The sequence below is a fragment of the Poecilia latipinna genome, unplaced genomic scaffold, assembly GCF_001443285.1.
Source record: "Poecilia latipinna isolate Pla-1442-1.1 unplaced genomic scaffold, P_latipinna-1.0 Scaffold2356, whole genome shotgun sequence".
NCBI classification, from domain to species: Eukaryota; Metazoa; Chordata; class Actinopteri; order Cyprinodontiformes; family Poeciliidae; genus Poecilia; species Poecilia latipinna.
Window position 1 is genome coordinate 22,826 of NW_015114972.1, and position 27,070 is coordinate 49,895.

General features: G+C 43.5%; 2 protein-coding genes across 2 annotated transcripts; one reads left to right on the forward strand and one right to left on the reverse strand.

Annotated features, from left to right (window-relative positions):
- On the reverse strand, window positions 1–8,496 carry ddx51 (DEAD (Asp-Glu-Ala-Asp) box polypeptide 51). Its single transcript, XM_015019000.1, has 16 exons — window positions 8,254–8,496; window positions 7,655–7,986; window positions 5,778–5,920; window positions 5,539–5,689; window positions 4,900–5,045; window positions 4,744–4,815; window positions 4,562–4,668; window positions 3,735–3,843; window positions 3,494–3,639; window positions 2,268–2,460; window positions 2,066–2,181; window positions 1,872–1,988; window positions 808–909; window positions 650–713; window positions 238–372; window positions 1–142 (listed from the first exon to the last, which is right to left on the reverse strand). Exons 1-16 carry the CDS (start codon window positions 8,274–8,276, stop codon window positions 122–124), a joined length of 1,977 nt encoding a protein of 658 aa, XP_014874486.1. The 5' UTR covers window positions 8,277–8,496; the 3' UTR covers window positions 1–121.
- Window positions 8,497–8,762: 266 nt separating this feature from the next.
- cenpe (centromere protein E) lies at window positions 8,763–25,922 on the forward strand. Its single transcript, XM_015018999.1, has 46 exons — window positions 8,763–8,870; window positions 10,128–10,240; window positions 10,331–10,420; window positions 10,534–10,652; window positions 10,764–10,883; window positions 10,984–11,065; window positions 11,146–11,213; window positions 11,291–11,365; window positions 11,463–11,514; window positions 11,651–11,738; window positions 12,193–12,322; window positions 12,440–12,559; window positions 12,667–12,819; window positions 13,199–13,343; window positions 13,423–13,522; window positions 14,025–14,439; window positions 14,634–14,690; window positions 15,047–15,214; window positions 15,357–15,431; window positions 16,350–16,503; window positions 16,581–16,714; window positions 16,800–17,000; window positions 17,437–17,643; window positions 17,710–17,847; window positions 17,964–18,098; window positions 18,365–18,580; window positions 18,738–18,800; window positions 18,895–18,954; window positions 19,065–19,187; window positions 19,291–19,503; window positions 19,942–20,025; window positions 20,105–20,221; window positions 20,294–20,512; window positions 20,695–20,790; window positions 21,737–21,817; window positions 22,009–22,131; window positions 22,244–22,438; window positions 22,535–22,744; window positions 23,156–23,362; window positions 23,492–23,683; window positions 23,763–23,930; window positions 24,013–24,113; window positions 24,496–24,590; window positions 24,802–24,937; window positions 25,263–25,627; window positions 25,789–25,922. The coding sequence occupies exons 1-46, from the start codon at window positions 8,767–8,769 to the stop codon at window positions 25,845–25,847; spliced, it is 6,366 nt and encodes a 2,121-aa protein (XP_014874485.1). The 5' UTR covers window positions 8,763–8,766; the 3' UTR covers window positions 25,848–25,922.
- Window positions 25,923–27,070: the final 1,148 nt, after the last annotated feature.

Below are 27,070 nucleotides of genomic sequence, written 5' to 3' on the forward strand. Positions count from 1 at the left end.
TGGAGTGATTATATTAGCTTTTATTAAATGAGCTGATAGGTAAAAAACATTTGTGATCATTTCCAAAGACGACATTAAAACTGAAGCTCAGGTGAAACCTGACGGCAGCAGACTTGAAGCTTCAATGTCTTGATTTCTCATCCTGCAGAAAGAAAGACAGAAAAATACAGTTTGTGTTTTAATCAATATTATTCACAAGAGTTTGAAGCAACTTGAACAGTAAAATGAGGCAGTAACCTTGATGACATCAGCCAGCTCCTGTAGGACCACTTCATATTGCTTCTCCATCCCCTTCAGGCATTCTGGTTTTACTAACTGCCTCTGAATCCCGGGGCTTCCTGCGTCCATCACCATCCGAAGGAAATTATTCTCCTGATGGAGGGAAGAGAAACTCAAACTGCTAAAGAGAAGCATTCACTCTGGTCTCAGTTTATTACTGATCGTCATTTCAACCATGGACACTGTTATTTTGGCCAGAATTTAAAACAGGGCTAACCTCCTTAGGAACTCAATCATCATCTACTAACCATATGAACCATATTTTAAGTAGTAATAAATGTAAGCGTGTCCTAATTTATTCTTGACAGAACTCCCTACACTCTTCTCCTCTTTCCATGAAGCTCTTCTCATTCCAGATCAGTGACTGTACCTGAATCCTGAGCAGAAAGGTGAAGGCCAGTCCAGGTTTTCCAGCTCTCGCTGTTCTTCCGATCCTACGTGACGAGAGACGCCAGGACAAAAACATGACTTTCTGACAGACGGGGACAGAAGGGACAGTTTGAGGGATGAGACAGCGGAGCTGCTGACCTGTGAATGTAGGTCCTGATGAACTGCGGGGCGTCATAGTTGACCACACATTTGACATCTTTGATGTCGATGCCTCTGGCAGCTGCATCTGTGCTGATCAGCCTGCAGGAGGACAGATCAGGTAAATACAGCAGAGCGGTCAAACAAGCTGCAGCACAAACAAAGCAAGACCACAGAAACGGAGACATCAGATTCAGGAAAAGTCGCCATCGGCTCGGTGCTGCTGTGTGGATATAAGTGATGTGAAATGGATGTTTTGCTCTCTCAACTCAACAGGAAGATGAAAGAACTCAAAACTGTCAGAGAGCAGAGAGGTTTTAATAACCAGCTGCAGCATCACAACATGGCTCATGCCACTATGTGGAAATGAATACACAACCACAGGCTACTGGAGGACAAACTGACCACTTTTCCCTCACTTACTACGTCTTCTACTCTCTAACTTACAATATTTGATGTTATTTCAACTGTTAAGTTTCCCTTTTCTTTCCTTTTTTCTCTCTCCATAGCAGCTAACCCTGGCCTAGTGTTCTGTTGTAGATGTGGCGTCTTCCTGGAGGATGGGATTGGTTGAGATAATGCTGCCAAAAAACAAACATTCTCTCTCTCCTTCTGTTAACGTTTTGCATTTCCTTAACGCAGAACGTTCTCCTCATCAGTTCATCTGTTCCTGCTCTGTCTTCTCAGACCTCCAGTCAGTCATAGCAGACGACAGCTTGTACCGAGTCAGGTTCTGGTTCTGCTGGAGGTTTCTTCCTGTTAAAGTGGACTTTTCCTCTCTACTGTCGCTAAATTCATGGTTGGCATGAAGACCTGCTGTAAGCAACCGTCTGCTGTCACTGACTCAATGCAGTTTGAGTAAAAACTTTTCCAACTAATCTGAGTGACAAATTGAGCTTAATGAACTGTTTGATAACTCAGATCAACAGGAACATGTGAAACTAAATTGAAACAACTATTTTTGTAAGTGGTGAAATGCTGGCGTCGCTGTAGGAATAAACTGAATTGGCTCTCTGTTACTGGATCGATTCTCATGTCAGTGATCCAGTGTGCTTCTGACTCACAGCTGGATCTTCCCCTTTTCAAAGTCCTTCAGGGTTTTCTTCCTCTCACCAGGAGAGAGGCGTGATGAGAACTCGGCCGCCTGCACTCCACCAAACAGCTTCACCAAACAGTAGAGTCTGGAAAACAGATGAGACGGATCAGACGACACACTGAGAGACACGAGTCAGTCAGTCAGTCAGTCAGTCCGTCCAACCTGTGTGCCGTCTCTCTGGAGTTGGTGAAACAGAGGATGGGGCGGAGCTTCAGATACAGGACGAAGTGAAGGATGAGCAGCGGCTTCTTGTTCATCGTACATGGAACATAAAACTCCTGCAGACCAAAAGGAATCATGTCAGAGTTTCACTCTCCAGCTTCAGTTATCGGTTTGCCCTTCAAGTCAAAAGGCAGCGTCTTACCGTGAGGCCCTGGGGGAAGTCGAAGCGCTCGTGTTTGTGGGTGGGCTCTTCTGGCGTCGTGCTGCTGGAGGGGGAGTGAACGGAGCTGAAGAGCTGGGGCTGGTGGAGGCCCAGCTGCTGCAGCTTCTCCGGGTTCTGGGTGAGCGTGGCGGAAAAGAGCAGCTTCTGGAGCGGCATCTGACCTGGAGACAGACTGAGACGAGACGCAGCGCGACGTGAGGCCACGATGTAGACGTTTCACTAACAACACGACTCAATCTATTACAGAATGAACCACCAGTCCTCTGACATTACAACTGTTTAACAGCATTTTGTGCCAAAATGCTCAGGCTGCAGCCGTACATTAGCTTAGAAATCTGGATTAACAGAGTAATCGATTTATTTTATTATTACTTTGAGGTAGATACCGCTGGTCAACAGCCAAAGAAATTGTCTGGAGCTTTAGGGTCATTTTGATTAGCTAAATCCAAAAATCACATTGGTTTTGCTCAATCAGGTCAACTTTGTGAACTATGGAGCAACAAGAGCATCAACATGCAGGACTTGTTCTCACATCTGGAGAATCTGATCAATGAGTGATGAGCAGGAGGAGAGATTCATCAGGACAGGAAAGAGACGGAGAATTTTACACAATGAAGACCTAATGTTCAATTCACATGTACTTACCCTGATCAGTGTTTATTATTCAATTTACAGAAATCCAAGTTTGTAACATTTAATTAACACAGTCTATTAGAAAAATAATTTCTCCTAAAACCTTGAGATGAGAAACATTAACAGAAATGGTCTGATAATGTCACAAAAATGTCATCAATTTAGTCAGAAGGTCAGATTTATCAAAATAAAATAAAATAAATAAAAAGTTGAACTGATTGAGAAAAATGTGTTATTTTTGGATTCAGAGGAGCAAAATAATCCTAATGCAGTTGAAAAAACATAGATAACTTCCAAAATATATATTTTTTGTAACCCCTTGTGATCAGGTGGAAATTGGAAATGATCTTAAATAAAGCCGTGGCTGAAAATGTCAAGTAAACTTCATGTTCTCCTCCAAGCCTCTTCACTGTGTAGTAAGTAAAACAATTTAACAGAATGAATTCCAGGACTCACATCTGAACATTCATGACATTTTAAACTGGAATCTCTGTGGTTACTCTGAATAATCTGTGAATAAACCTTCACCTGAATGCTGCATGCAGACAGACTGCTGCTGTTGTCTGACCCACCTGGCTGCTGTGATGCATGCCGGCTTCGTCCTCCTGAACAGGGTTCTGTCCTCTGGTCCAGCCGCTGAGCAGTACACCGCCTTCAGCACCTGGCTGAGCCATAACTGGTGCATGCTGTCGATCATCCTGTCGGCCTCGTCGATTATCTGAGACGCAGACAGAAAAACAGACGCAGCGTAACATCAGAAACCAAAGAGTTCTGCTCTACGCAGCGAGAATACTGGGATTTTTAGGAACCTACCAGAAACCGGAGATGTTCCAGGCAGAAGCCTGGGTTTTTGCTGATGTGATCGACCAGTCGACCTGGAGTAACGACGACTATGTCTGCTGTGCTGCACCTCACACTGCCTCTGAAACAGACAGCAGGTTGTCGGATTTGGATCTGCAATACTGCTTTTTTAAATGGGCACTATTGTATATTTTCCAGGCACAAAATGCCATTTTGTAGCACTAATCAAGAAGTTATAAAAATTCTGCACATACCAAACATGATACATTTGACTTTGTAATAAAACATCTTGAAATTGGGCCTCTGTCTCTTTAAGAAAATCCTACTCTTTCTGAAACTCCGCCTTCAGGAAGTCATCACAACATGGCTCCTCTATTAACCCTTAAAGTTTTTACCAGCGTTACACTGAGCAGTAGCTCCTATAATGAGCTCAACAGATGAACAGTTCCACCAGATGTTGGCTAATTGCTGCTGGCTAGTCTGAAGGAGCTGAAAGGCGGAGATGAGCTCTGTGAGGCGGAAGAAAACCACAGAGCTTGGAAACTGCAGCTCAGAGGAGGTGCTTTGTCCTTGAAGGCGGGGCTAAGTCCAACCAGCCGTTTTGTACAGCTGAATGGTTGCCATGGAGATTAAAGGATTTCTCAAACATGGATGAAAGAATCAAGGCAACACTCCAGGTATTTTTTGATGAGGGAACATCATAACATAATGAGAAGCAAAAAATTTCAGTTTTACAGAACACTGCCCCTTTAAAGTTACTCAGCTTGAAAACGTTCATTACATTATATTTAAGGATCAAACCAATAAATGAAGACTTGCTCTTAGTTTGCCGTCCTCACCGTTGCTCCGAAAGCGAAGCGCACTCTGCAGCAAACGACCTCTGACCCCCCAGCATGACCACTTTCACAGGAGTTCCTTCGGCGTACGACACAAACACTTTGTAGACCTGAACCAGACACACATTAAGGTCAGAACACTGTGAGGGTTTAAGAATGTGCAGAAATGATTAGGACGTTCCGACCTGCTGGGCGAGCTCTTTGGTTGGCAGCACAGCCAGAGCCCGGATCTCACACACCGTCCGCTCCATCAGAACCTGCCAGGAAACACACACGTCGCTGGGAAACCTGCACCAGCAATGCTTGATCAAAGCACCGCAGAGGAAATGCTGGCTGCTCACCTGAATGACAGGAATGACAAAGGCCAGAGTTTTTCCGCTGCCTGTTGGTGCAGAAACACAGAGATCTCTGGGTCTGTAGCCTCCTCGACCAATCAGAAATCCGTGCTGAGCGCCCTCCAATATGGCCGGGATCACCTCTGCCTGCACTGAAAACAGATCACAGCAGGATTATGACTTAGACTGTGAACGATCAGCCACTTTTATTAAGTAAAATGAGGACAGAGTGGTAGAAAAGCTCATGAGGCCTGGACTAAAACATCTGTTCCAGTCATACTGCACCACTTTACCATCACATGTCTGACACTGCTTGATACTTTAACTAGGCCATATTTGGTTAGATTGGATGATTGTACTCACAGGTTGCATTTCTTATAATCATTAGGAAGTAAAAAAGGCAAACAGGAAATAAAATAACAGTAACAGTGAGTTTGCATACAACTTGGTTAAAACAATGTAACTGAGGCCCTGGGGATTCTTACATGGCCACCTTCTCTCTCACTGCAAGTCATTTCCTATCTACAGGGTTGAAGTTAATAAACAGAGTTATGATGAAGCATATCACAGGCTTTATTGTCAATAGCTGTTTCCCAAAGTAACCTACAAATAGCCCCAGCTGACCCCTGGGTGAATCTACCGTACCTGGAAAAAAGTGCTGGATTCCATTCGCCTCCAGTTTCCTGAGAAGCTGAGCAGAAACCCCAGAAACAGAGGAGACAGGAACCAGGTTGCATTTAATGTCTCTGTGAATGACATCGGGCTCAGCGAGCCACTGAGGCAGGACCCGCTTTGCCTGAAGAAAAACAAAGAAAGTGGAATAAATGGCAGGAATCCTTATTTTACTGGGGTAGGGTTAGGGTTCCCCCCCGATACCATTGTACCTTATGGACAGGTCTGCTTTCAAAACCGCCGAGGACACGGAATCCTGTCGCTGCAGACGAGTCCTTGTTTGGCTCTTCCACTTCCTGTTCCCGCTCCGTTTCACACCTGCAGCTCTCTGGAGAAACACCCACCACTGACTGACCTGAGATCCAAAGATAAAACGACATTAATGGAAGAAAAGTTACACAAAAAGTAAGAAGACATCAAAGCATTACTGTGTGACAGACAAAACATTCAAATAACTTTTGTTTCTTCTGTCCGATGTGTATTGCTAGAAATATCAGCATCAACTAGCTTCACTGGGAGCAAGAGGTCAAACATTTTACACATGTTCTGGGTTTGTTGCACCTCAGGGAGACAATCAGGGAGAACGCAACATCATAACAAAATTTTGCTGATTTTCTGCCCTCTTGCGAAACAGATCTGGAGCTCAGTTGAGTTTTACCTGGTTAAATAAAGGGAAAAAGTGACAAAAACAATGACTAAGCATTCATGTGACAACGAACCAGATGACTTCCACAGTTCAGTCACATGGAAGCCTTTTGTCGTCCTTCCTGTATTCTGACCATATTTGTTTGCTGCTCCAACCTAAAAGAACTAGTGTTAACCTGCTACATTTGGTGCTTCAAGCAGGATAAAGTTCTGAAGATGGACCCAGATGGAGAGACGTGCTCCAATATGAGACCTTTATGGAAAACATGCTAACCAATATGATCTGATGTCTTTGAAGTCATCTACCCAGGTCGTCCCTTTTTATGGAAATGCTACAGGGGGACACCCACAGCCTCTCACAGCCAGCAGGGGGAGTACAAACAGCAGAGACACTTCCTGTTTGCTGTAATGGAGATATGACCAGTAAGAACACACCTGCTCTGCTGGGAAGAAGTAAACAGAGTGGAGGATTTCACAGCCATCGTTCACCTGAATTTACCTGAATCCAACCTGCTGGGAACCTCAATCCACTCACTGCATCCACAACTGGGACTTTAACAGGTGGAAAGAGAGACGCTATTCCAAGCAAAGCTGCCTCACAATATAATATTTATTGTTTACTTGTAATCCATAATGTCTCACAATATGGATTGCACAATTATGTGTTTAGTTTATGGCAATCTTTGAAAAGGAATGTCAGGAGTTATTAATGGTGTTTATTAGGGATGCACAATATTATCGGCATGGTATCGTATTGGCCAATAGAGTTAGGGCCATTCGGTCAACATAACTCACTGATATAAAAGACGTCATTTTGTATGAAAAACCAGTGACTGTGACGTCTGCAGCACAGCGCAACATTAAATGTGTACTGTTTGAGTGTTGTCATTGGCTTAGAGAGAACAGATGTCAGGGATAAATTTGACATTAAACATAATGTCAGTTAAGTTTTACTCAACTGACATTATGTTCAGTAAAACAATGTTTTACTGAGCATTTTCAGCCTCCTTTTTAGATAAATTTGCATTTGGAAGCAGGTGAAACTGACAAAGATAATGCAACATTTTAATTCCACAGTAGAGAAAGCCATATAGTTTCAGTAAGTATGTATAGGAAAAAATATTGGTATCAGTTATCAGCAAAATGGGTTTTAGAATATCAGCATATCGGCTATTGACCAAAAATCCAATATTGTGCATCCCTAGTGTTTATTCTTGTTAGTTCCATCTGTTTGTGGCGAAACAGTTGCTAGAAGTTAGTTCCAGTTGGTCTGCTGAACGGACGTCTTTTAGACTGGGATCTCTTCAACATTGATTTTAAGTGTTAGTCATTCATGAGAATGACTAACACTTTAAATCAACCAGGTCCCAGAGACAGCATAGCAGTAAAAAAAAATAAAGTAATCTGAAACATGTGAGCCTAATGAAGAGAGAGAAAATCCCACCCGATTCCTGACTCGTCTGCTTCTTATCCTCAGCTCCCTTTCTCTTCTTTTTCCCCGCAGGCTCAGAGCTGTTAGAGTCTGCATCAAGCAAAACTCCCGCTGTTGATTTCCTCTTCTTCTTCTTCTGCTGTTGATGCTTTTCACTGCTTCGTTTCTCGTCTTTGGTCTCTGACGGAACTTCCTGCTGCTCGGTTTCTTCTTCATCAGTCCGTTCTCTCTGCTTTGCTAAACTCTGTCTTTGCTTCTGTTTCACCTTCTGCTGCAGTTTGGTCAGCAGCGCTTGGGAATGGGACACATTGGAGATGACGCCGTCTTCGTCGTCTCCAAGATACCTGAAAAGACGAATAAACTGATGTTACAACTACAGTCTGCTTTCAATACTACAGACTTATAAACTCTTCAGTAGGTCGATATTTGATTTCTGTTGGTTACAATGTTGCTCTATCTATTCAAAAGCTACAAAACATTTGTTGTATCAGTTTTTGATATTAACAGTCCTAGCTGATGTTCTATTTTCTTTTTTAGTTGTTTTATGTGTACTAACTAGAAATTGACCCAGTCTGACAAAATATGTTCCATTACTAACAGGTTGTACTTACCTGTTGACAAGAAACAGAGACATTTCTGCTGAAAGACCAAAGCATTTAAATTAAAACAATCCCATTCAAACGACCAATAGCGGCGTATGTCTCCTAGAAAAGTCACTAACTACTTCGACTCAACAAGACCCAATACTTGCTCCTTTTTCAAATAGTTCATGTCCTAGTTTAAGAAAAACGCCGCCATACTTTGTGTTATTCTCTTTCTTATTCACGTGCGTCAAACGCGGGTTTATGACGCAACCAAGTCCGTCGCACTTGTTTGACGATATTCTGGACGCGACTAACCGGCTAACCACTAACTCTTGATACTTATCTATTTATTGAGATTAATAATAAATATAACTACAGATTTTATGAGCTCATATTTGACTTATTATGACATTTGATATTAGAAGACAAAACATAAATAGTCATTCCAAAAATATTACATCCTTATTTTTCCCACCACCGTGTGTGGTTCAGTCCACGTGATGACGTTGTCCAATCAAATTAAAGCGGTGCATGTTTAAAATGTTATTCTATCATCCCTTCAGTTATTCCGTCGAGTTCCCTGAAGAAGACATGGCGGAGTCTGCTGTTAAAGTTTGTGTCCGTGTTCGTCCTGTTGCTCAGAGGTGAGTTTTCCTGATCCGAGTCACTCAGAAGAAGAGTTTCCTTCCTCACCCAAAGCTGACGTTAACTGTGTCTGTATCATGTTTCTGCTTTTCTGTATGAAATGTTTACATTACACCGTTTTAGAATTCCATAAGAACTACAGAGAAGTTGCCTTTTTCTTTATTTTTATCCCGCGCAGCTATTCGTGTGAGACGGAAGCCGTTAATAGCTCTGACAGCAGGGAGATTACGTTAGTTTCAAGTTGGATATTGAATTTTCACGGCGTCTAGCTCAAGGTTGATCCGATTCAGCTAACTTCGGCCAGGCGATCTCTGCTCCCTCCTCTCTCGCCCGGATGTTCTCGCATAAGGACAGTCAACAAATTTCCGAACCAAACATTCCTGAGAAACAAATATAGATGTCTTGCCTTGTGACCAATTGACACAAAACTAATGGTAATTCATACTACTAGATTCAATTACCAATCACACTCCCATTTCTATTGAATTATCAGTCATTTAAGATTTTAAATCATTTTAATATATATTTTTTATTTTTCTTTAATAGCTTCCATGTCATGTGATCCATTGACTCTAAATTAGTGTTAAATTGTTCAACTGGTCTGCCATTTTAATTCCTGCACATGCACTGATGCATGAAGAAACTGCTGGACAGAAGTATTGATCCACTACCAATACACACCTGATATCTATATTTAGATCAACATAACCCATACAAATAACTGAACAAATTACTTGTTGTCAGTAAGTGTAATGAAGTAAAGGTTTATGATGCATAAATTAGACATATAGTTGAAATTGGAAGTTTACATGCATCAAATAGACACATCCACCTTTTGCTCTTCTCACTGTCTGAAGTTAAATTGGACCAAACTTTTTCTGTTTTAAGATGTTTAGAATCAGCAGTATTTCTATTTGCTAATTATTATAATCATGAGAAATGTCAGATTTATTCATGCTCTTCAAAATCAGAAGTTTGGACACAGAATGATTAATTTCTCTTTAAATGGTGAAAGTCTGGATGATGTCATAACCATGGAAACTGATACATTTTAGTTATCTGAAGGCTGGCAACAGGCTGCTTCCTGGTTTGACACAATGAGAGTCATAATATATCAGGCAGAGAATTGTAGAGCTGCACAAGTCTGGTTCATCGCTGGGAACAGTTTCCAGCTGCTTGACGTACGTCTGTTTAATCTCTCTGTAGTCATTTTTTAAAATTATTTTTTATTTTCTTCTTCCCAATTCTTTTCTAAGGGAAGAAAATGCAGCTTCAGAAAAGGCCCAGCCTGTCCAAGTGTTCTGGGAAACTGACAAGAAATCAATTCGTCAGATTGATGATGGAAATTCCAGCAAGTGCTTCACTTTTGGTATGCATCAAATCATATACAGTGTTATAATTGTGTGTGTGTTGTGACCCACTAAGATGATTTTACTGGCCAATTTTGTCCCGTTTACAGACAGAGTGTTTAGTGCTGAAGAATCTACTAGCCAGCTGTACCAGGACATTGCAAAGCCTCTGGTTGTGTCAACCGTTGAGGGCTACAATGGTATGTAATAGAAATGAATGTTCTGCTCACTGCTTTGCTGTGAATCCTCATACTATCAAATCAGATAGTCTGACTCTATTTGCACGGCTTTCGTTGATGCATGTTCTTGTCAGGAACCATATTTGCCTACGGTCAGACCTCTTCAGGGAAGACGTTCACAATGATGGGCAGTGACCGTAACCGTGGAGTCATTCCTCTGGCTGTAGATGATGTTTTCCAAACTATTAAAACGGTAAACGGCTCCGTGAGACTCGCTGTAAAAGTCGCCATGCTAGTTTAGTCCGTTTACTGTTGGCCGTGCGTGTTACTCTTCTAAACAAACTTCTCCTCGTTTCATCCAAAGTTTCCAAACAAGGAATTCCTTCTCAGAGTGTCCTACATGGAAATCTACAACGAAACGGTGACGGACCTGCTGGTTGACAGCTGGAAGAGAAAACCTTTGGAAATCCGGGAAACTATGAATGTGAGAGGGCTAAATGTTTTCGTTCGGTATGGGAGTATTTGCAGAAACTATGCTGCGTAACAGACGGTCTCTGATCAGTGGATTTGTGTTCACTGTGTAGAAAACGGTCTACGTGGCTGACCTGACCGAGGAGCTCGTCACGACGTCTTCACAAGCCCTCGCCTGGATTAGGAAGGGAGAAAGTAAGAGTTCAGTTTACCAGTGGTGAACTTCTCTGTAGCTTCCTGTCAACACATTGTGTCTTCTTTTTGTTTGCCTCCAGAGAACCGTCACTACGGAAAGACCAAAATGAACCAGCGGAGCAGCCGCTCACACACCATATTCCGTATGGTAAGCAACAACTCGGCATGCAGGATAACGTGGAGTTTGTCGCTGTGACGTTTTCTGACTTGCTAATGTTTCTGTAGATCCTGGAGAGCAGAGAAAGGAGTGATCCAGCATCAGGGGAAAATGCTGATGGAGCCATTATTGTTTCCCATTTAGTATGTTTTTTTAATTTTTTTTTTTATTTGTTTTAAATACTTATACTTTTGATTTTGGAGAGGCAAGTTAATCATTTTATTTTTTGTTTGTGTGTAGAATTTGGTGGATCTCGCTGGATCTGAGAGAGCCAGTCAAACGGGGGCAGAAGGTAAAGTGGAGTTACTTCTGTCCATCTTTATGGTTTGATTTCTAGCTTTAGTTTAAAAGGTTTTCTTAACATCACGCTTTGAGTCCACATTTCAGTTTTTCTTTCATTTAATATTCTTTTTCTTTCAAATCCACAGGTACTCGTTTCAAAGAAGGATGTAATATCAATCTCAGTCTGTTTATACTGGGACAGGTGATCAAGAAACTCACCGATGAAAGCCAGAAGTGAGTAACCATGGCGATTCAGTTTACATCAGATGCATTTAGATTCCTCATCCATTCTCAGACTCTACAGGTTTGATAATGATTAACTTCATTTTTCAGATAAAGTACTTTAAGCAAAAAGTAATCATGAAATTGTTTTTATCTGTATACAGCTTTTCTAACGACTCACTTAAAATGAATCAGGCAAAATTACAAACGGAACTCTTGAGTATATCAAACAAATATTAATAAAATGTCTTTATGACTCAGGTTGTGTACCAGCCAGCAGGTCTGCCTTGTATTTATCTTAAAGTTTTTAATTTTAGTTGTTTCAGTTCATATTCCAATATTGGGGGGATTATGGGGGTCAGAAGTTTACTGTATTTTAAATAAAATTAATCCAATTCTTGCATTCTGAATAGATTCTTTATTTTTTAATCCACTGATTGCTGGATTTGTTGTCAACACTCTGCAGAGGTTTTACCAGCTACAGAGACAGCAAACTGACCCGCATCCTGCAGAACTCTTTAGGAGGCAATGCTAAAACGGTCATCATCAGCACCATCACGCCCGTTTCTCTGGAGGAGACCCTCAGTACTCTGCAGGTTTGTCTTCATTTCACAGGTCAACATAACCTTGAATGTTGCCTATTTTACATTTGTTCTACTGAAGTTGTCAGAATGCACAACACTCCAGTATTCAGATGAATTCCTCATGTTCAGTTTGCCAGCACCGCAAAGAAAATGAAGAATGACCCTCATGTGACGGAGGTATCGGATGACGGAGCGTTGCTCAAGAGGTATCGGAATGAGATCGTAGACCTGAAGCGTCGACTGAATGAGGTTAGAATGATTGGTTAACGTCAGCAGGCTTCTCCGATTTGACTCTGATCAAACTTCCTTCTCTGCAGCTCTTTGCTTTGCTTGACTCGTACGTTCGTCTCTTCCAGGTGTCTTCGGTCACACAGACCACAGTGACGGAGAAAGAGGTTCTGTCTCAGCTGCTCCAAGAGAAGGATCAGCTCCAGAGAGAACAAGAGGACCGGATCAGAAACCTGACCAAGCTGCTGGTCACCAGCTCCAACCTGGTCTCTGTTCCAAAGGTCTGTCTGTTATTCAGCAGAGTGCTCTTACTTTCTTTCCCTTTTTCATTCAACGGAGTTTTTTTTTTTTCTTCAGCAGAGTTTTGCTTTCTTTTTACAGAAATCTGTCTTTACCAGTTATTTGCAACTTCAGCAAATAATGTGACGAGTCATGGCTAAATGATGAAAAAACAAAAAACACTTTAGAACCACAACTGAAGTGCAAATAAAAGTATGTTTTGTTTGCCTATTTAGACATTGCAGTGGGTGTTTGAGTATTGTTGACATCCAGTATCACATAATGACCTTTAACCCAAACGCAGCTGACTGGTGGTTCTGCTAGGCTTGTTTAGCATCAGGGTTAAACACTCGCTAACATGCCAGCTGTGTTCTGTATCAGATGCCGAAGCGCCGGGTGACATGGGGAGGAAAGATGCTCCACGGCCAGCCGCCGGCCTGCGACGACGACGGGATATCTGACATGAACGTGACTTTCAGCAGGAAGAGGAGAGCTGATCGTTTCTGTTCTGGGGATCTAGGTGAAGGTATGGAGCGACGGAAGATGGAAATCTTTCTGAATGGTTGGTGTTGGATGATGGACCTGGGCTTTACTGCGCTTTGTAGCTGACGAAGACTTCTACCCTCACTGGGGGATTCCTGAGGAGCCTTCAGACGAGATGGAGATGAGCCAGAGCTCTGTGACTGTTCGCAGCTTTGGGGACAGGTGGGCTTTTCATGAGGTCACCAGTAGACCTGTCGCAATATAAATCACACAATAAACTAAAACAAACTTGTTTTTCTTTCTACCAAAAACTGGATGGTAAATGTTTTCTGTCTTGTGTTTTGGACTCAGCTTCTTTTTTGAAGGACAATTTTGTTTAGACTTCATGATTCATTTGATTTATTTGTATTTTTTAAATGTCTTCCATTTCCAGTGTTAAATGCTTGTTGGAATTTAACGTTTATTGCTATTTGAGAATATGTTCTTGTATATTTATGCTGATATCATTTAAAATGACCTCAAAACAACAATTTTATTATCGCAATAACTTCTGGGACAATTTATCATCCAGCAACATTTGTTGTTGTGACAGGCCTGGTCACTAGTGGATCACACAGTTCCAGTGATCATACTACACACAAACTATTAAACTTAGGAATAACTTGTCCCACTTAGTAAAAGGCAACTTTTACTAAGCTTCTTGTGTGTTTATCTCCATGTCCAGTGACCTGGCGTCTCCTGATCAAAGATGTGCACTTCTAGAGAAACTATCCAACCTGGAGCATCAGCTCGAAACGGAGCGTCAACAGAGGGAGGAGGCTGTGAAAACGGCAGAAACCCTGGACTGCCGAGTTGCAGAGCTACAGGTCCAGTTGCAGACTTTGCAAAAACAACAGGAAACTGAGAAAAAGCAGTCGGAAGAGAGGTTGGCAAACCTGGAGGTGCAGCTGCAAAACGAAACCCAGCAGAAACTGGATGCCTCGTTGCAAATGCAATCAGCCGAACAGAAGGTTGCCGAGCTGGAGAAGGTTCTGCAAACCGAGGCGCAGCAGAAGCTGGAAGCCACCGCCGTGTTGGAGGTCAAAGTGTCGGAGCTGGAGAGGCAGCTGGAGGAGAAGAGGCAGTCTGAATCTGACCAGGTAGACTGTTAGATCTCTCTGGAGCAGTAATGTTGAGTGGGTAGAGTTTTTATTTTTTATGTATACTTAATATTGTCTCTTGCTTGTATTCATATGTTATATGCTTTTGTAGGAATATAAATAAAAACTGCAATGATGCTTCAGGATATAAAGTGTTCCAGTTTGGGTTCTAATCCTAAAGTCTTGTCTTCCAGATGAGGAAAGGCTTTGCAGAGAGTCTTCAGCTGTGTGAAACCTTGGCGTCAGAGAAGGTAACGAAGCCAAAGCTGCTGCTGCTGCTGCTGCAGAGCCACAACCTCCCTGTGTGGTGATTAATAAATTTATAGGAACTCCATAGATTCTGCTTTGAACATTTTCTGTCGTGATGTTCCGTGTCCCAATAAGAAATGATGTTATTTAAACTTTAGCAAACTCTTTCACTCAAAGCTTCTTCCAAATGATATGATGATGCATCTAAAGCCAACAATAAGCCACTTCTTCACTTTACTCTCTGAGACGAGATTAGAGGAGGAAAACCAAGATGGCCGACTTGGGGACTTCATTGCTCACCACATCATTCCAACAAGGGATGACGGTGCAGGTCACATGTCCTGCATCTGTTCCACAGGAAGCAGTTAGTGCCGAGCGAGACCACCTGAAGCAGGAGCTGGGGATGTTCCTGGAGCACACACAGAGCCTAGAGAAGGAAAATGCTGCTCTCCTTCAAGAGCTGAAGGAGAAAAAGGATCTGGAAGAGTTCAAAAGTCTGGAGCTGAAGTTCATGGAGGAGCAGGAGGTAGATTTCAGTTGAACGTCTTTGTCTGCAATAAAGTAATGAGAACCAGTTTTTCATTTGGTGATTTATGATGTGCTCGATAGACTGCATTAATATAATCTCACTATTTTGTAATTGTTCCTCTGTTACTGTTTGTTTACAGAATGAATTGCAGAAGGAAATATCTAGTCTAAAGAAGGCCATCGAATCGTCTGAGCAACAGCGCCTCCAACTGGAGGTAATGTGTTAAAGTGTGGCTGTGATACTTTGGCACATTTCTCATGTAACCTCTTTCAATATTTAAATGAACATTATATGTGTTCACTTTAGTCACAACATGATCTCTTCCTGTTATCATTTAATGTCAGTAGACGTGACGGTAAACTGTTAGCTGTGTCTGTTTTGAACAGTGAGCACAAGATGGCTCTGTGTTTTTCTGGCTCCAAAGTGTTGAGCTTTGAGTCTCCAAACCAGGAGTCACCAACTCCAGTCCTCAAGGCTACCATCCTGCAACTTTTAGATTCACCTCTGCTCCAAAATGTCTGAATTCCCTCACCAGCATTCATTCCTCTCTGCAATAGGCTGGAAATAAGCAGTTTATTGGATCCAGGTGTGTTTGAGCAGAGACACATCTAAAAGTTACAGGATGGTAACTGGAGGACTGGAGTTGGTGACCCCTGCTCCAAACCTTTGCAGTAAATGCAGGTCCTCCCATCACCACTGAGGGTCGGTTCAGAGCGACGTACCTTCCTTTGGGGTGGGGTTATGTTTTCACATCCACCTGAATAATATGTAGTTGCGACCCTGTGTGCCACCAGTAGAGCTAACCTACTCCAACTTAAAACATGGATAAAGGATCACATGTCACTGGCATACAAACCACTGAAGAAGAACATCTGCCAAAATACCAACAGTGAAATCTTGGCCTGATTGCCACTCAGCACCTGCAAGATTACCTAGCAACCACAGACTTGTACATTTTCTGGCACCTGGACCTGGAGGTTTTCACCTCAGCAGTCAGCTACATCCAACAGTAACATGTTTTTTTTTTTTTGTTTGTTTTTTTCTCCCCCTTCATAAACAGGATTTAGTAGTTGGGTCAGTCTGGGTCACTGAGCCAGGAGGAAATGGTTTAAAGTGATTATTTTCTCTCCAGATGACCCTGACAGCCAGCAAGGAGAATCTGGAGGCTGAGCTGACTGGATCCGTTCTCCAGCTGCAGATGGAAAAGCCCAGCCATCCTGAAAAACAACTGAATGTTTCTTATGACGACGTTGAGCTCAGCGCTCTGGATGACACGCTCCCACAAAGTAATAATCCATGAACTGGGACGGGTTTCTGTCTGTGACATCAGATGGGGGGTTTCTGAACTGTTCCACGTTTCCAGATCTATTAGGAAGTGTGAAAGCGGAAAGCGGCGCCATCAGCCTGCAGGAGGAGCTGGCTCTGTGTGGAGGGGCAGAGGAGGCTCCAAGGGAGCAGCAGGAGGAACAGGCTCCACCTCAGACTCCTGGAGATCAGGTGGACAGCTTAACTCCTGCTGGCTTCTCTGCTGCACCCTCACTGCACCACCACATAAACTCTCATTCTGTAATTCTGGTTTCAGAGTGGAGACCTGACGGGGGAGCTGCAGGATGTTAACAAGACGACTGATGACCTCCAGTCAGGTCAGGCTGCGCAGGAGACGGAGCTGAAGCAACAATGTGCTGATTTAACTCAGCAGCTTGACGCACTGACAGCAGAGCAGAGACAGAGCGACCTGGAGAGGAGCCGGCTTTTAGCTTCTCTGGAAGAGAAGGACGCAGAGGTGAGCGAGAAACCAGGACTCAGTGTTGCTCAGTTGGACTCCATGCTGCAGCTTTTCTGCTCTCTTCGTTCTGCACTTCTTCTGTGGTGTTTTACCAACCGCTTTTAGGGGGTTGGTAAAACACTGAGCACGCTCTCTGTGTGTGACGTTGTTGCGTCCTCTACTGTGCATGCGGGACGCATTCAGGCCATTTGTGGCTCACACAGGAGATCACACTCCAAATGTATGTGAACGACAACGGCGATAAAATAAGACTTGATTTTAAAAAAAATAAATAAATCAGAATTGGGTCACTTCAGGCTGCAGTGTGAACACAACTTTAGTCCCCATCTTACATCCTCATCCAATGCAGATCAGTTTCATGAATAAGCTTGAGTTGTTACCAGTTATCTTACTTGATGGGAGTCTGACTGGGTTAATATGAATGTGTTAATAGCTGAAGCAGATGGTTGAAGCCCTCCAGCGTGTAGAAGCAGAGAGGGAGGCTCTGCTGATGGAACGACGTGTTCAGAGCTCTGAAGATGGAAACGCAGAGACTGACGTTCTGCTCAGGTCCGTTCAGGAAGAACTGAGAGAAGAAAAGCAGAGGAGCTCTGACATGAAGACGGCCTTTCTAGAGAAGGAGTCCGAGTTAAAGGAACATGTGAGTGAAGTGTTGACTGTGCCCTGTCCTCCCTGGCTCCGTGACGATAACTCTGCCTCTAAACAGATGCTGAGGCTGACACAGGAGCTCCAAGATGGCAGCAGGCGCTCCACAGAGGAGGTGGAGAGGCTGCTGGCTGCGGTCGCCTCTCTGACCGCAGAGAGAGATCAGCTCAAGCAGGACCTGCAGGAAAATGTAGAGCTGGTAAACGAACACGTCGTCTGATTATATCCGCATTAAACACCTGGCATTTAAAAATACCTGAGCATGAGGTGCTGTTACCATGACGGTCAGAAAGCCGAACCTCGTCTGTTCTGCAGATGATCGAGAACCAGGAGGAGCTGAGGAGCGTCCTGGAGAAGAACCGTGAGCAGGCCAAGCAGATCAAACGTCTAAAGTCTGAAAACGTCTGCAAGCAGGATGGAGGTCCCACTGAGACGGAGGCACAGGGAAGTGTGAGTGTACCAGACACACACCACCATCTACACACACCTTCTACAGACAGACAAGCTGCTGAACAGTTCTGTCCTCTTCCTGCTGGTTCTGGGAGGACAGAGGAGACTAGGAAATAATCTACATTAGAATATAAAAGTAGAGTAGCTAAAGAACTGAACTAGAGTCAACCGGTCTACTCATGTCAAGTGTTGTCTGATTTTCTATGAGAATCTTCGAGGGCTCGCTTTGCTCATAAAACATAAGTTCTGTTTCCTGTTTGAAGCAGATGACGGCTTTAAGCGAGGAGCTGAGGGACACGCAGGCAGAAACAGACGGGCTGCCCTCCCAGAGCGCAGTCACTCAGACCCCAGGGGAGCTGGAGGAGCTGCGGGGCAGACTGGCTGCTCTGACCGAGGAGAGAGAGGAGCTGCTGCATGCTGTGGAGAGGCTGAGGGGGGAGAAGGAGGAGCTCCGATCACAGCTGGAGGAAAAGACCCACATGGTAAAAACACAAAGTCATTCTCATGTGGAGACGGTCAAACTCTCTGAAGGAGTCAAACTGCAACAAACGTCATTTATGTTTGGAATAATCCTTCATTTGAGTGAAACCTGACGAACCCAGAGCCTCAGTGGTTCTCACAGACCCTGTTCTCTTGTAGATGCAGTGTGAGATCCAGCAGCAGCAGCTCCTCTCTGAAGCAGATCCACTGAAAGATGAGCAGGTTCCACTTCATGCTGCTCTGTGTTCTGTCTGGTTACATCTGCTTTTCTCTCGTTCTTCAACCCAAACGCTTTCCTGTCTGTTCTGGGCTACAGATCCAGCAGCTGGAGGAGCTGGAGCGTCTGAGGTCTGTTCTTCAGGAAAAGGAAAAGCTGGTGAGCCGTTTCTTAGACACACACTGGTTGTTTTCACCCACTGAAGGCAGGCGGCAGTCTGAGGGAGACAGCCGAGTCTGACGTTGGACCATTTGTTCTGACTGACTCAGATGCTTGAGAAGCAGGAGGAGCTCCAGGTGTTGAAGGAGAGCAGGGAGCGCATGGAGGAAGAGATGATGGAGCTGAAGAGTCAGCTGATGGAGATGCAGAGCAGCAGCAACACACACCAACAGGTACAACAGAGGAGAGCACTAAACAGGTTTAGCTCCTAAATATCTTGATGTTTTATTTTTAAAAAAAGTCCATGTTCTCCCTTCATTTCTCCTTCTTGCCAAGTTTGCTGAGGAGCTGGAGTGTGTGAAAGCAGAGAGGGAGGGTCTGCTGGCCCAGAGGGATGCTGTGAGCCAACGTTTTGAGGAGGAGCTGGAGAAGCTGCAGAGCTCCCTGGATACCGTCAGTCAGGAGAGGGAGGAGCTGCAGGAGCAGCTGAGACAGAAGCAGGAAGCTGAAATGCAGCTGCAGAGAAGAACAGAGATGTTGGAGGCTGAGGTTTGTGATCAATGGAGAGAAACTCTGTTCCCTCAGGAAAATGTCTTTTTTTTTGTTGTTTTTTTTTTTTTTTTTTTGTTGTCATAATTTTTTTTGTCTGTTGACCAGTGTTATTTTCATAATTTTGGGGTTTCAAACATCAGCTCGTCCCCCGTCTAGTTAAAGTTTCAGCGTGGTGCATTTTATTTCCCATCCTGACTTGGTAGAGAAACTTACCGGCAACAGACGGATCAGAACAGACTCTGACTAGAGCTCAGATGTGACCCGAGTCTCATTGACCACAACAAGCTGCTGATGGCGTCGTTCTTTAGTGCATCTCAAACATCCAGCATACTGTATCTAGTTGAGGTTTTTTTTTGTGTGTGTGTGTGTAAATGGAATGAAATGCAAGCCGTGTCAAACTGCCGGTGGCGGCCATCTTGTCCACTGTGTGAACAGGTCAGGGATCTGAGCATGTCTGTACAGACTGTTACTGAGCAGAAGAGGCAGCAGGAGCAGCAGCTGCAGCAACTTGGACAGAAGGTGAGCTTCATTCCTGCTCTTAGTTCTCACTGATGGGTTTTAGTGTGAACTTCTTCAATCTTTTTGTTTTTCTTTGAAGGCTTCCTCAACAGAAGAACTTCTGAAGGCTCTGCAGGATGACCTGCACCAACAAAGAAATGTCAACTCTGAGCTGGAGAAAACGAGCCAAGAGGAGAAACTCTCTTTGGAGCAGAAGGTTAAAGTCGGGCTTTGTTTTCATGTCTCCTCCAGAGCTGTTCAGCTCCACTAACCCTCTGTTCTGTTACAGATAACAGAATTATGTAATAACTTGGAAAGTGTTGAAGCAGAGAGAGACTTTCTTCTGTCGGATAAAGAGAACCTGCAGACGCACAAAGAAGAGATGGAGGAGCTGCAGCTCAGCGTGACGACTCTGAGTCAGAAGAGCGACCTGCTGCAGCAGGAGCTGGAGGGGCTGAGGGAGGAGAAGGAGCAGCTTGAGGCGCAGCTGCAGGACAACATCAACATGGTACGTGGTCCGTTCTGCCATCCTGCAATTTTCAGATTCATTTCTTCTCTGACACACTTGGATCAAACCTTTTTGACTCGGGCACTTTCAGAGCAGGAATGCATCTAAAAGGTGTGAGATGGCAACTCTGGAGGAGTCCAGATCTTAAAGGAATACCTCCACTAACTGACCTCTGGTTGTAGGTGTCAGCCTTCCAGGAGAAGATCACCCAGCAGGAGCTGCTGATGATGCAGAAGCAAAAAGAGAAAGACGAACAAGAAGCAACATTTCAGCAAAAAGTATTTTTCCAGTCATTTTCTTCTCTTACACAGTTCAGGCTTTGAGTCGGTTCAGCTGAAGTGCTTCAGTCTCATGTTGGGAATGAGAACTGAGGAAGCCTAAAATGTTGTCCCTGCCTCACACAGTGGCATCAGTGTTGGGAATCAGAATATGGGTCGATGTTTGGTTTATGGAATTGTAATCAATCATTAGCCAAACAAAGTCTCTCATGAAAGAATGAATTCAGACGATGAGCAGGAAAAACTCTTCACACGACAAGGAGTGATCACTGACACTCTGATTTCTGATCATGTAATAATTGATCAGTGGTTTTGTGGGATTTTTTTTGCTGTTAACAGATAAGAGCGACAGTGAACGCCTCATTAATCAGCCGGTACGGCGCTGAACTGTTCAGTCAGTGGCCTGGAGGGCTTACTGTTCGTTAGTCCCACTAGTGGCAAACTGCTGCAACTACAGCTTAATGCCTCCATCAGTCCCAATAGAAGTGCAGCTTAAAAATAAGTTTTATGTAAATAAACTGGTTCTGTTCTGTGGAACGTCTGCAAACGATGAGGCAAAGAAGGATTCTTCATAAAATCAAGAAAATGATGGACAACCCTTACTGTCTCCTTCATGAGACTATTGGGAAAACTGTGTCTTTGATCAGAGGCTTCTTCAGATTCACTGTAATACAGACTGCTACAGGAGCTCTATCCTGCCAGCAGCCATCACCGTCTATGATGACTCTTTAAAGGATCTGGATTTTAATGAGTTACAACATTTAATTCCCTTCTGGATCAAAAAGTATATCTGAATTTGGCTTGATCTCAAACTGTATCGTAACGACCTTCGCAAACACACACACACACCGTATGTTTACTTTTGCATGTTGGGATGAAGTCATTCTTGAGTTTAAGCTCCTCCAGTCCCGCCTGGTTTCTGATCTCTGCTTGTTCCTGCTGACAGAGGCAGAACCTGCAGGAGGAGCTGCAGCTGCAGAGGGACAGAAGAGCTCAGTCTGAAGCTGAATGTGACGCCTCCCAGCAGGTCTGTGCAAACGGTCACATTCTTGGTTTAACTCTTTTTAAATTCCCAGAACCTTTACTGCATGCTTCAGTCTAAGCGTGGATTTAGAGATGTGCTTTTGGTCGTTACAGTAAAATCATTTATGAAAATGTTCTGGTGTTTGGCTCTTAAAACAAAACTTTAGTCTTTATTTTATTTTTATTTTTTTTCAGCTTCTCAATGAAACGAACGTGTCTCTGTCAGCCCTGAGGCAGCAGCTGAACAACCTGGAGCAGAAGCCCAATGCACTCTGGGAGACTCTGTCACACCTGCAGGACTCTGCTGATCATCTTGATGTAATTGATTAAGTTTGATTTGTATAGAGGCCATCCGACTGATCATCATTTAATGCTAGAAGATCTTTTCTGATTCTTATGTTCCTAAAACCATGAAAATTTGTCATTCTAGACGACCTTTGGAAAATTCCAACAGTTTAAAGAAATGTGCACGAAGACGGCCACTGAAACCCTGGAGAACGTCCTGAAAGTCCAGTGTTTCCTGAAGCTTTCTTACCTGAAAGGCCTTCCAAAGTCCAGGCTGGCTGTCTACAGCAACGTTTTTCAGCTGGGATTGCAGACCTGCAGCAGTTTCACAAGAGCTCTTGTACTTATTGCTCTTGTTCCTGTTTTCTAGAAGCAGTTTAAGAAATGTTGACCATTTCCACTGGAAACTGAACATTTCTGCTCTCCTGGTTGTTAGGGACAGCTCCTGGTGCATCCGTGTGTCTATATGAAAACATTTGAGCTGGTGGTGAATAGAGACCTGGCTGTTTTTGAGGAGAGACGGCTGCAGGACTTGCTGATGTCCAGAGTTGGCGCTCCTAAGTTTTCCATCAACATTGAGGATTTCCACTCCCGGTGGAATCGGAGGCTCTCTGAGCTTCTGGACAAACGTCAGCTCTACCAGCAGGTAACATCTGCTCCTCTAATGAACCCGTTTAGAAAGTTAACATGGAGTTGGAATGAAGCCCCTTGTGGTCGATAAGGTACTGCATGTACAGGACGGTTTGTCAGCGCTGCCGTTTATTCAAAAGAAAAGCTGAAGTTATTGATGTAAAGAAAAATCCAGGAGTACCCATCTGATCTGAGGAAGTCAAGTTATACCTGCTGATGTCGTTCAACAATTTGATTCTTTTTAACGGCTTCATGGCGTTAGAAAGTATCTGCCTGTGTAGGTGGAGTTTGGATCTACATTGAAAGTGTCCAAATGGTAAAGACAGCCGTCCGACTGCCGTTCAGCATCCGCCCCGAGTCTGTTGTGGGTCTGAATGACTGCATTCAGCTCTTGGTTTGACATGATGCATCTCGATTTACTCTGTAGAAAATGGAGAGCATTTTGGAGAGGCTCCAGACCAACCTGACTTCATACATCGCAGTGAGACGAGCTGAAGTTCAGGAGAGGCTCAAATTCAATGAGTCCATTGCGGCCGCCTCCAGCCCGCCGGTCATCAGCGAGCTGGAGAGAATCCTCAGCCGGGAAGCTGAACGGAGGAGACTTGTGGTCCAAAACGGGACGATCCCTTTACAGGTGCACTTTACCAAAAGCTAATGCTTTGTTTCTTCTAGTAAGGGTTCAGTCCATCTGATTTTGAATATTGCATAATGCTAATGTTTTTTTAAACATTTTTTGTCTTTCCTCTCCGGCTGGCTCTGGTAGGTCATCAGTGATGAGCTCAGTAAGATTTTGGATGAACTAATGCAGATGGATAAACGGACAGATGATCAGCTTACAGAAGAGAGGAGGAAGACTTCATCACTGCTGCAGCAGCTGGAGGGAACGCCTGTGGAACCAAACCTGTCCTCGGTCCAGGACTACCAGCAGCTTCAGCAAGCAGCAGGAGAGCTTACAGTGAGTCTGGTTTATAGAGGTCAGCCTCTTCAGTCTGGGAGGAAAATGCTGACACACCTGTTGGTTATGTGTGTTTCAGGCTCTGCAGGAGCAGCTAGAGGAAGCGACGGCTGAAGCCAAGAACAGGGAGTCCAACCACAAGCAGACCACTCAGCTCCTGCAGACTGAACTGCTGGACACTAAAGTTCTTGTAAAGGAGAAGGAGAACGCAATCCTGACCTTAAAGGTCAAACTGGAAGAGTGTGAAGTATGACTGAAGTTTCTCCGTACAGGTCCTGCTTTAGCATTTAGCTTCACGTTGCTAAGGCCGGTTGTTCTCTCTCGTTTAGAAGAAGGCATCACTCAGTGCAGCTCAGCTGAAAAACCTCCAGAGCAAACTCTGTGAGGAGGAGGTGAAGCTGGCCTCCATCACACTGGAGCACCAGCAAGAGTAAGAGCCCCTGGATTTATCCGCTTTATTTCATTTATCCGCTTTACTCTTCAAACTGCAGAGTCAAGACTCTGCAGTTTTGACTCTGCAGAGTTGAGGCATCAATGTGTGTGAGGTTTTCTTCATTGAAAGCAATGAAGAAAAAAGTGAGGCTTTCTTTTTGTAATGAAACATTAGCTGGATTTTTTTTTTCTTTTTTTTTATTTTTTTTTTATGGCATGGAAAGTCAGAACTAGCAGAACATTAAATGCAATGTTGCTCAAACGATTTCAGAAGAGTCCACAGAGCAGAACTGTTTGGACTGAAGAGGCCATAGACACTAGTGACGACTGATTAAGACCTGCTTGTTGCTGTGATGTGTTAATGTTGGCTCTGCTTTCAGGATGGAGAAGATGAAGACGGTGCTGAGTGTGAAGGAGGAGTCTCTGAGGAAGCTGAAGCAGGATCTGAGATCACAGCATCAGGGCGAGGAGTCGTGTAAGTCAGTCTGTAGAGAATCGGCTCAATACGTCACAAAGTTTTGATTTTTTTATTGTTTAACTACATTTCCCTCACAATTCGAGGTGAAATAGAAGCAAACATCAGTCATGAATGTTATAACTCTGGTTCATATTCAGTTTTTCAGAGGGCCACAGGTTTACAAACTATTGTATCATTGGAAACGTCTTGCTTTTTGTTCTCCGTTTAGTCCTCACAGGGAAGGAGCTTCACGCTCGACTGACCAACCCCAGAGGTACGATGATCCAGAGCAGCGTTCTGCTGGAGAAGACCAGGCTGGAAGAAGAGGTGAAACAGCTCTGGCTCCGGATCACAGAGCTGGAAAGGTAATGGGATCAGTTCGGTTTTTATGTCCATATGTGCTGTAGAGAACGTCAGGAAGCGGTTGGTTTGGATCAGGTTCATACACTTTAAAACAACCTAACTGGCGTTGGGACTTCTGCCTCAGATTGGTTTAACTCTAAACAAGATCTCAGACAATCAAGTTTGTTTGTACAGCACATTTCAGCCACAATTCAAAGTGCTTTACATCATGAAAACACGGTGAATGTGAGCAGTTGTTGCAGAACCAGAAGAAAAAACTGCACCAGTGCTGTTGGTTGTGATGCCGGGAAAGTTCAGGCTTCTGACCTCTGACCTTTCTCTCATCAGCTTGGTTTCCTGCCAGCAGGAGGAGACTGCTAAGTGGAAGAACAGAGCAATCAGTCTTAAAGGGAAGAGCAAAGCTGAGCAGGACAGGCAGACCTCCCCCTGTACTCCTAAGAAGAGGGCCCTGTCTTCAGCCTCAGACTGCATCTTGTTGTTCAGCCCCACCAAAAAAAGTTACCTTCCTCCTAAGAAAGCCCTGGATTCCCCTCGGAAACTTGTGGCGTCTCCTCGGAAGCCTCTGGTCAGCGCAGCCTCGCTGCTGGACTCTCCCAAAAGCAGCTTTTTCAATGCAGGTGAAAGTTCAGAGCTGCTGACCAGAAACTGTCCCACACAGTTCTTCGATAACTCCAGCCTCGGAATCAAACCAGGTAGGTTCTCGAGTCTAATAATATTCATATTCTGTTGTGCCACTTCCAAATTCTGAAGTAGGAGTCTAGATTTCAATCTGCTTTGGAAGTCTGTAGTCTGATCTGCTGGTGTTTAAGTTTTTATGTAAATTTATGATTTTCATTTTATTGTCTCTTTGCAGATGAACCTGCTACTGAAAAACTGGACTTCTGGAAAGATGACAACTGCAAGACCCAGTGAACTAAGTTTGACTGTATTTTAAATGTGTAAGAAAAAGAATTCTAAATAAAGTTTGTTAATTAATGCTAAGAAAAGCTATCAAGTTTTACCTCTGGTTTTTACATGTGACGTGATTAGTATACCGCTCAAAAAAATAAAGGGAACATTTCACTTTAATTTTGTGTGTGGCTCCAAATCCAGGCCTCCATTGGTTAATAAATTTGATTTCCATTGATGATTTTTGTTGTCAGCACATTCAACTTTGTACAGAACAAAGTATTCAATGAGAATATTTCATTCATTCAGATCTAGGATATTATTTGAGTGTTCCCTTTATTTTTTGGAGCAGTATATAATACCAGTCATTGGGACATTTACAGGAAAATATTAATACGACAGCAAGGTGGGAAGAAGGGATTATATACAGTAGTTTCCCGGCCAAAACGGGACACTTGACAGATATGCTTTATGCTGCGGTCCAAATTATTGGTACAGTATTTTCACTATTGTTTGCTATGGGCCGAATCGTTAACAGTTGCGATTCTGCAGTAACTTCTATTCACAGCCGCTCACCTCCAGCCCGGGTCAGATCCATCAGCAGTGGAGCACAAACACACCACCTCCTGATAAAACAACTGGGGGCTGGGGGGAGACCTCAAAGATACTTGGGGCATCAAGGATAAAAGGGGCAAAGGCTCAAGTTTCCTCCGCCCACGCCCTTCAGCCCCCATGCTTATATATATATATATAGATATAGAGATATAGATATATAGATAGATAGATTCAAAATGTATTTTAACAAGGTTTCCATTCATTCAAATTCTGTCACATATACTGTAGAACCACATATCCAGCAACTTATACTTGAGAGCAAATTTTGAGTAAAAAGTTTGTTCTTGTTGAATAATGACTGAATTTATTCTTAAAAAAAAATCTTCAAAACCCCATCAAACAAACTTTCCTGAAATTACATAATTATGGAAGACCTTTTTTATGTTTTGGATGCATTTTTAAAAATGTTTTACGATGTTCATATCAATATCAAACACAAAGAAAATCCTGCATGTTTAGTTATAAAATATTAAGAAGGCAGAAGAAATTTTACGAATTTTATTTGATAAGAACGATTTTGTGGCTCTTAAATTCGTACGACTTTGAGTCACAGCTAAAGTGTGGAATCTCCGTTTTCCGGCGCAGGACCTTGTGTTACCTCGTCCTGCCACTAGATGTCACTGCCCCCTCTC

What these genes read in the sequence shown, in the direction of transcription:
- ddx51 (XM_015019000.1), bottom strand. Translation starts at nt 8,276, where the DNA reads ATGTCTCTGTTTCTTGTCAACAG. An exon ending in ATCAGGACCTACATTCACAG is followed by an intron (nt 714 to 807) that starts GTCAGCAGCTCC and finishes CTCGTCACGTAG; the next exon opens with GATCGGAAGAACAGCGAGAG. An exon ending in AGCTGGCTGATGTCATCAAG is followed by an intron (nt 143 to 237) that starts GTTACTGCCTCA and finishes TTCTTTCTGCAG; the next exon opens with GATGAGAAATCAAGACATTG.
- cenpe (XM_015018999.1), top strand. Translation starts at nt 8,767, where the DNA reads ATGTTATTCTATCATCCCTTCAGTTATTCCGTCGAGTTCCCTGAAGAA. An exon ending in TGAAGCGTCGACTGAATGAG is followed by an intron (nt 12,560 to 12,666) that starts GTTAGAATGATT and finishes CGTCTCTTCCAG; the next exon opens with GTGTCTTCGGTCACACAGAC. An exon ending in GGCAGTCTGAATCTGACCAG is followed by an intron (nt 14,440 to 14,633) that starts GTAGACTGTTAG and finishes CTTGTCTTCCAG; the next exon opens with ATGAGGAAAGGCTTTGCAGA.